Source organism: Armigeres subalbatus, chromosome 1, assembly GCF_024139115.2.
Source record: "Armigeres subalbatus isolate Guangzhou_Male chromosome 1, GZ_Asu_2, whole genome shotgun sequence".
In the NCBI taxonomy this organism is placed as follows: domain Eukaryota; kingdom Metazoa; phylum Arthropoda; class Insecta; order Diptera; family Culicidae; genus Armigeres; species Armigeres subalbatus.
This window is the reverse complement of record NC_085139.1, coordinates 304,761,004-304,770,276: the sequence shown is the minus strand read 5'-3', so window position 1 is coordinate 304,770,276 and position 9,273 is coordinate 304,761,004. Positions and strand designations below refer to the sequence as shown.

General features: G+C 42.4%; 1 protein-coding gene across 4 annotated transcripts in view; it reads left to right on the top strand.

The window, feature by feature from the left end:
- Positions 1-398: 398 nt before the first annotated feature.
- The window catches only part of LOC134207864 (histone lysine acetyltransferase CREBBP), a 76,970-nt gene continuing 68,095 nt past the window's right edge, over positions 399-9,273 (top strand). For 2 of the 4 annotated variants that reach the window (XM_062683822.1, XM_062683819.1), the window contains exon 1: positions 399-1,953. In XM_062683822.1, the coding sequence (XP_062539806.1) occupies positions 1,902-1,953 (52 nt within the window). In that variant the 5' untranslated portion in view covers positions 399-1,901. The remainder of the gene's footprint in view (positions 1,954-9,273) is intronic. The other 2 variants (XM_062683820.1, XM_062683821.1) reach the window with 2 other exon arrangements.

Genomic DNA, 9,273 nt, shown 5'->3' with positions numbered 1-9,273 from the left:
GTGAGCAACTTTTTCTTTTTCTGCCGCGGCGCGGCAGACATTTTCCTTTTCGATCAAACTCTGGGGTGGCTTTGTTGGTCGATTTTCGTTGCTGGCTGCGATTGCTCTCTCGATTTGTGGTGGCGTGCGGTGAGACGTGTACGATGCTAATTTACTATCTCTTTTGTTCCCACGGTGAATTTGGTGTTTAGGAGCGTGACGTCACAGCTGGTTTTAGTGAGAGCAAGCGAGATGGGTGGACGACGTGAGAGCACCTGTGCGGCTGCGAGTACCTAAATCGACGGAGAGTGGCGAGAGAAGAGTGTTGGTGTTGGATCACAAAACGCAGCAGCAGTAGCAGAAGCAAAAGCACGGCAAGCCAAAGCGGCCATCGGATTCGGTCAGTCAGTATCGTGAGTGAGAGCGAATCCGCAGCCAGCCAAAAGCAAAAGCAGCGCTCCTCCTTGTGTCGTTTGTGGCAGCAGCATTCAGCAGAGCAGCGACGATTCACACAGGCAGGCAAGCAGGCAGGGCCCATCGCAGCAAGCGCTGAAAGGAAAGAGTGTGTGTTGTTCGTTCGCCTCATCAAACAGCCGCCATTTTGACTTGTTCGCGACTTTGGTTTCGGTGGAAGGTTTTTTCGCTGGACCTTCCGTGGCCGATTATGGGTCCCGGAGTGGCACCAGGTGGGTCCGGACCGGATTTAATCGACGCGCGCCGACGGTCTCGTCCGATTGAGACCAGTTCCGGGGGTATCGCCGGTAGTGAAATTTCCCGAAAATTGCGTTAGAAATTTGGTGCTCGGATTTTCTTCTCGTCGACAGTGGATTCGATGGCGGTGCGCAGCGCCTGGTCGATGTTGGCCCAATGTTGGGCAATTTTCACGTCGCGACGATGGTAGAGAGCAGAAATACGACGAAGCAGACTCTGAAATCGAAACCAAGGCGAGGAGGGTCGCGCATTTTGGAGGAATCCTATTTCTCGAGGAATATCCGCTATGGACTACATTGACCGAAAAAAATTCCCGGACTCAAAATGTGTTGAAAAAATAAGTAGTGAACAATTAAAAAATAAATTCTAGTGACTTTTGAACTGAAAAATTCAAAACAAAAATAATTGTAAGAATTGGACGCAATCCCTTTTCGGGGGCCAGCTCCCCGGGGCAAAATGTGGCCATTCAATGTGTTCGTTCGCCGCAGGGCAACCAAGAAGAAAATCAAGTAATCCAGTTATTCAACGACGAGAAAACGGATTGTTTAGCGGATGATAAAATTCTGTGTTGTGTTTACGTTTCGCGACGTTCGTCGTCTTCTCTGCTGTTGTCATTTTCAAAGTGTTTTAGGCGAAGTGACAGCGCTTAATTGCGCGAATAAAAAACAAATCGTATCCGATATTTACTTTACTCAGCTGACGAATTGTGTCAAGACGTTTCATAAAAATTTGTTTACGTCGTAGTCGTCGTCGCCATCCAGTGATTATTCGCGAAAATCGTGCATTTTTTCTCCTTAGAAAGTGTGGCACAAAACAACAAGAACGACGGCGAAGGATTGCTTCCAGAATCTCCGGAAGTGCTCCCGACAGTCAAAAAAAGAAGTAGATTCATCGTAGAAAGTTTCGGAAAATTAGGAAAAATAAAGCAGAGACTGTGAATCAAGCTGATAAGTGCGGTGGCCAAAGGCACCAAAAAAGTGTCGAAAGCCGGAATCGCGCGTTGGCAGAACAAAAAAAAAAAAACTGAATCACAAACCGAAAGGATTTAGTATCGCTTTTTGTGTGAAGACAGAAAGTGCCGTTTCCCATCAGCGGAGTAGTGTTTTTAGTTTTGTTTCGTTCGCTCGGGCGGGAGGAGCGCAAGTGCATTTTCTGTGCTACTTTCCTGTGTCGTGCGTTTGTTTTGTTGTAAAATTCGACGGTGGTAAACAATGGCCGATCACATGGAGGAACCGCCGATGAAACGGGCCAAGATGCGAGACGGTAAGTTCCGATTTTTCGTGGGGCCATTGTTGGGGAACGGAATTCCGAGTGAGCTTACGCTGTGCTTCCAGTCTGCCAGCCAGCAGCAGCAGCAGCGAAGGTTCGTCCGGATCGGTCGGATTTTTTGTGCGAATGAGCGAGTGTGAGTGTGAGTGCGATTCTCGGTTGTGAAAAGAGTGTCCAGTAAGTGGGAGAGAGATTGCATTGCGCTAATGAAATCTCTCGTGCTCACCTGTTTTGTGTTGATCATCGCCGCGACCAATCGCGAGCGCGATTACGCACACCATGGTGCGTGGAGGCGCAGTCATGAGAGGAGAGAGTCACCGAATTTTGAGGGGAAGTTGTGAGAGTGAGTACTCTCTTCCTTTTCCGAATGGTGTTCACTCGCTTGATTGATGAAGGGGAAAACAGAACGCCAGATGACGATGGGAGGTTGACAAGCCCAATAGGATATGAATCTGGCTCTGGCCAAATTTAATAGTGTTTTGGTGTCAGAAAGGTTCGCTTTTTTTACATCTTTGCAAAAAACGGTTAATTGGAAGAAGTCTGTAATTAAAACAAATTGACTGACTAAAATAGGGTAAAATGCCCAATAGTGGACCCCCTAGTAGCGGAATTTTGCTCTTCCTGTCATACGGCTTTGAAATTTTCAAAATATTAACTCTGCTTGATATCTAACAACAAGCTCTGCATCCCCTCTTCACGATACATACATAAAACACCCAAATTCACGACGTTATTCGTTGAAATTAACATTTTAGTCTAACTGAATTCGTCCTATAGTAGACCCCCTGGGGGTCCATAATAGGAAATTGCTTCCCTATAGTCGACACTTCATTTGATTTTCATGTCCCGTTTCAGGACGTTCTTCTTCCTATTATGGACCTCCAAAATATTCCAATAATGGACACTCTCGTGTTTATTATTTATAGAATTGTTAAAAATCATCTAATTTGACTTTCCATAGCATTTCCAACGCATGTAATCAAATCGTAGGACTGTAAGGTAGGTTTTCCTGATAGAATTTCATAGCAAAATGTTGACATTGTGCAGTAATAATGTAAAAATGGCTGGAGGGTCCATCATTGGTTGGGGGTCCACTATTGGTCACTTTACCCTATAAGAAACATGAAAACTTCAAGGTGTCAACCATTGGAAAACTTTATTTTCGATGCAAAATTATTTAGATATTATTGGAATAATTGTCAACCTGAAAAAGTCAGGCAATTATCACTGAATTTGGGGGGCAATCAGGGAAATCAGCAAGAGACAAAGTGAAGATATTGTATTCATATCTTTTGTTCTAAGGTTCAAATAAGGAATCGAAAATTCACGTCTTAATCTAAGCATACCTACATGAGGCTTATTCTACAGGGCTACGCAATGAGCTACAGACAAGATGTCAAACATCTAGCCTTACAACTGAAGAAGAAGCAGTCTATAAGGTTTTCTGTTGTTTCATGTACTTTAAGTGCAAGAGAAATAAAATTTGTTTTTGTTGGGCTTGAACACTGGCAGAATTAAACTGGGGCACATGACTCACCGAATTAATTTTTTTTTTCTAATATTTGAATACATTCGCAAAAATTTTTGGATGAATTTTCAAAGAAATTCCCGAAGGATTTCTTGGAAGCATTTAGGAATATATTTGGAAACTCCAGTAGGAATTGCTTCGGAAATCCTTAGAATTTCTTTCAAAAATCTCTTCAGGTTCTCCTTTATCTTAAAAAAAATCTTCAGAAACGTTTTTAGCAATCCTCAAGTAATTGTTTGTGGAATTCCTCCAGGAAATTAGTCTTGGAATAATTAAGAAAATTCATCCAGCACATTCTTTATAATTCTTTCCAGGAAATCATTTGGAAGTTTCCCCTCTAGGTGTTATTTTCGAATTTCCTTAAACAAATCTTTAAGGTTTTCCTTTATAAATTTCATGGGTTGCTCCTATCGGAATTCATTTCAAAATTCTTTTAATAATCCCTTTGGAAATTTATTTAGAATTTCCTTCTAAAAGTTTCTTCTAAAATATTTTTTGAAGGAATTCCTAAAAAAAATTACCGGAATTCTTAAATTTTACTAGTAACCGGCCACTCAGTCTGCAATTTAAAGGAACGAGTAAATTTGTTCACCCAACGTTTCGACACGGAGATTGTGTCTTTTTGCCTTTCTCGTACAACAAATTGAAAATTGGCCCAATCGGACTATGGGCTTCGGAGTTATGGCCAAAATATATTTTTTCACAAAAAAAAAATACTAAAAAAAAGTTTTTACTCTTTGCTGATTTACTCGAAACAAGTTTTATTTGACGCAGAATCTTGTCCCATTGTTTCGTAGCGAAAATTGGAAAATTGGTTTTTGAAGTTATGGCAAAAATTCATTTTTTACATAAGAAACGCGTACAAAAATTTCTGTTGGTTGCGCTACGTCGAAACCCGTCGAACCCATCATGCCCCATTGTAACCAACGCTGAACCAACGCCGACAAGGGCCGCACCCAGCACCTATCTAGGGGATTGTTACCTAGCAGAACGAACAATAGTCTAAGGCAATCCAGATCACGGGACAACGGCTAGATGAAAAGGCACACGTTTGCGGTTGAAAATACAAATTGTGTAGAATTTGATACTATTTAGATTATAAATACCCCCATTGAATTTGATATTTATAGGCAAACTATTTCCCCTATCAGTCGTAGTGCTTATACTGCAAAGGTACTGGAAAATCAATGATTACAAATATGATATCTGTAACGTTGTATTGTTTACAGATAATCTAATGAAATCTCGGTACGGTAGTTGATAATAGATGCTTATTATTGCTTACGGCCTTATGAATGGTAGGTGTTCGAATTGTTCGAACTTCATGCATTAATTGTTAATATTTTATAGTTAGCAGTTTCATGGAAAATTCCACAGTGCTTGAAATCAAAAATAATATCGGCCCATGGTGATGGGACTGGAAATCGGCCCATGGTGATGGGACTGGAAAATTCTGGAATACAGATAACAGGTGACATCATCAAAACCAAGTTGCTCCAGGAGACGGATTTGTCAGCGCCTACTATGGAACCGGCGTTTATTTCGGCAAAGAAATATTCACACGGTTACCATAGCAACGCGAGTACCAACGTAAAGGGTAAAGGACCGAGATGTCGACGTTGTGAAAAATATGGTCACATAGCGAAAAATTGTCAAGCTAAATTACCACCGAAGCGAAATCAACAAGAAAGAAAGGAGATGCTTTTTGCACTGTGCTGTGCTGTTCGTGGAGCTGCCACGGACAACAATTGGTATTTTGATTCGGGATCTGCCAAACATCTTACCATCAATGGAAGTCTGTTAGAAAACATGTGTGAAGCGGAAGGCAGTATCTACGCGGCGAACAAAAATTTGATGAAATTGTTGCGGAAGGATCTGTCAAGCTACAGCCCAGCTGTAATCCAGATACGATCGAAGTGCAAAACGTCGAGCTGATTCCAGAACTGGCTGTAAATTTTCTGTCAGTAGATAAGATTGTTGGCCAAGGTCATACTATTACCTTTAGAAAAACTGGTTGCGAAGTCATAAACCCCTGCGGAAAATTAATCGCTACTGGATGCCGTTCGAATGGGTTGTTTAAGTTAGAGCAAAAGTACTCTGAAGTGCTGACGTGTTCATCTCAAGCGACTGCCAAGCTGTGGCATCAACGCATGGGACATCTGAGCCCTGGAGGATTGGCAAAACTCAAGAATGGACTTGCAAGCGGTGTCAACTACGATGGCACAAATGGTGGAAGTTGCAAAATTTGTGCCGTTGGAAAGCAAACACGATTGCCCTTCAAACACGTTGGATCACGGGCCAAGGAGGTACTCGAACTGGTCCACTCAGACATTTGCGGACCAATGGAAGAAGCATCTTTGGGAGGAGCCCGGTACTACCTATCATTTACGGACGATAAAACTCGTAAAATTTTCGTATACTTTTTGCGCACTAAATCAAAGGAAGAAGTGCTGCTAAAATTTAAAGGATTCCAAAATATGGCCGAACGTCAAACAGGAAAAAAATTGAAGATTCTGAGAACTGTTGGGAATTGAAGATCTGGAATTTTGAAAACCATCTCAAGGAACTGTGTATCAGTCGTCAAACCACAGTACATTCCGGAGCAGAATGGACTCGCTGGACGGGTCAGTCATACAGTTGTAGAAAGAGCCAGATGCATGCTATATGAAGCCAAACTATCGAAAGCATTTTGGGGAGAAGCTGTGGCTGCCGCTGTATATCTGATCAACAGATCACCAGCGAAGGGGATCGAAACGACTTCGGAGGAAGCCTGGACAGGTCATAAACCAAATCTGTCTCATATCCGAGTATTTGGTACTACGGTTATGTCCCATGTGCCGAAGCAAAAACGAAGGAAGTGGGATCAGAAAGCGAACGAGTGCATCCTTACCGGCTACGACGAGGAATCGAAAGCTTATCGTTTGTTCAATCTGAAGACTAGGAAGATTTTCAAAAGCCGTGACGTTTCTTTTATTGAAGAAGGGGTCATAACTACTGACCTGACAAAAGCTGAAAATAACAACCAACATCAAAATTTTGTGAGGCTCGAATTCAGTGAAGATGTGCTTAACAATCCATCACCAAGAATGGCTATTACTAATAATCCAGATCAAGAAGAAGAAGAAGAAGAAGAAGTAAACTCGATTGGCGATGAAAGCAATGAATCATTTCAAGATGCGAACGATTCATCTGACCCTGCGCTCCCACCGCAAACATCTTCAAAATCGCCTGTGGCGTTGAGGCGCAGCGGTCGGGAGCGCTTTCTCTCAGGCAAGTATAAAGATTTTCAAATTGTGAACAAAGGCTTGCCGTCTTCAAAATTTACAGATTCAATAGATGAACGTACTATGCCATCAACATCCGTGACTGAGAATATCGTTGCGCCCCCGTCGTGCTCAAATCAAAGGCCTGCTAGCGGTAATATGCAACAGCGGTTGATGCTCTGCGATAGGGGCGCTTGCCCCAAGGCAAGTATTCAAATGATATTATTTTGAATGTTCCGATACTGGTGCCAAATATCCTCAGACGATCCCGGATGAGCCGATGACACACAATGAAGCTTTGTCGCGAGCCGATGGTGAGCACTGGAAAAAGGCCATGATTGAAGAGTATGAGGCACTCATCTCTAACAAAACGTGGACGCTGACAGAATTATCGGCAGGAAGGCAGCCCATAAAGTGCAAATGGGTATACCGTAGAAAGACTGATGCAGATGGAAATGTTGACCGATACAAGGCCAGACTGGTCATTAAATGATATTCGCAGCGAAATGGATTGTGAGGACACCTATTCCCCGTGGTCCAATATAGTTCCCTGCGATATCTTTTTGCCCTGGCAGCGAGATGGAACCTCGAGGTGGACCAAATGGACGCAGTAACGGCATTTCTGCAAGGCGAGCTTGAAGAAGAGATTTACATGGAGCAACCACCCTGCTTCGTGGACGGTGGCAAGAAGTCCAAAGTTTGCCGCCTTAATTAAGCTCTCTATGGGCTAAAACAATCCAGCCGTGTCTGGAATTCCAAGCTAGATGCTGCCCTCCGCAAGTTTGGCCTCGAATGTACCATGTATGATCCCTGCGTATACTATCGTATATGCAATGGAAAAATATTGTTCGTTGCAATATATGTCGACGATGTCCTCATTTTCAGTAATTGCAAGCGCTGGAAGAAAGAAATTAAAATTAAGTTAAGTCAGGAGTTTAAGATGAAAGACATTGGACCAGCGAAACACGTCCTGGGTATACGGATCGAGAGAACCAACGAAGCTATTACTTTGGATCAGGAATCGTATATCAATTCGATGCTTGAACGGTTTCAAATGTCTAAGTGCAAATCAGTCAGTACACCAATGAATGTCAGCGAGAAGTTGACGAAAAAAATGTGTCCGTCAACTACAGAAGAAGAAGAACGAATGAAGAATGTTCCATATCGGGAGGCTGTGGGGTGCCTAATGTACCTAGCGCAAAGTACACGTCCGGATATTTGCTATGCGGTTAATGTGCTTAGCAGATTCAATTCCAATCCTGGCGAACGACACTGGAATGCAGTGAAACATCTGATGCGGTATGTAAAAGGAACCTCCATATATCGCCTAGTATACCGTCGCAACAAGCAGTCAATAATCGAAGGATTTTCGGATGCCGACTGGGCTTCAGACCATGATGATAGGAAGTCCACTACGGGATATGTGTTTACCGCTCAAGGTGGAGCCATATCGTGGTGTTGCAAACGGCAACAAACCGTGGCTTTATCCACCTGTGAGGCCGAATATATGGCCTTGTCGGCTGCGGTTCAGGAAGCTTTATGGTGGAAGCGATTGCGAAGTTTGTTCGAGGAGGAGCAGTCAATTATGATCCATTGTGACAATCAAAGCGCAATATCCGTGGCAAAGAAAGGTGGGTATCAACCAAGGACCAAACATATCGATATCCGTCACCATTTTATCCGTGATGCTTGGGAGAAGGGCGAAGTTAGGATTGCTTACATCAGCACAGACAAGCAGACCGCCGACGGATTGACCAAACCATTACCAGCTGCAAAGATGGATTTATGTCGTGAAGCTATGGGATTACAACGACCCATGGGTTGAGGAGGAGTGTTAGCAGATGCAAATCTACATTCGTAGCAACCCATGACATATGTTTATTATTTGTAATTACAATATACTAATTCATTACTAGTTTGTCCGTTACCTAGAACACACGCGTCTTTTATTAGCTCTGCCCATTAGAAACATTATTATATTTAAGAACTAAACATAAAGTTTAAGCACTACGTATTTGCAGATAGATCAATTAGACAAATCTACATACAACGTGTTGTTGAATCTTTGTTGTGTAGTAGCGTATACACTACAGTGAGTATCGATAATTTATCACTAAGGCAAAAGTCTAAACCCTTGTTTCTTCAGGAATTTTGTAATCTATTATTACAATAAAATTACAAAATCAACCACACCTACCGCCCAACAATTTCACTCATTTTTCAGGCAATCGATTTGCTCGCAACAAATTGCATTCGACGCAAAATCTTGTCCCATTGTTTCGTATTGAAAATTAGCGGAATCGGACTTTAGAATTCGGAGTTATGGCCAAAATACATTTTTTTCAGAAAAAAAAGTCTCTAATTTTTGGGCACTTACCCTCAGCCGATTTGCTCGCAACAAGTTGCATTCGACACAGATTCCTGTTCAATTGTTTCGTATTGAAAATTTGCCGGAACGGACTATGGGCTCAAAAGTTATGGCCAAAATACTTTTTTTTTATACCAAAAGTGCGTAGAAATTAC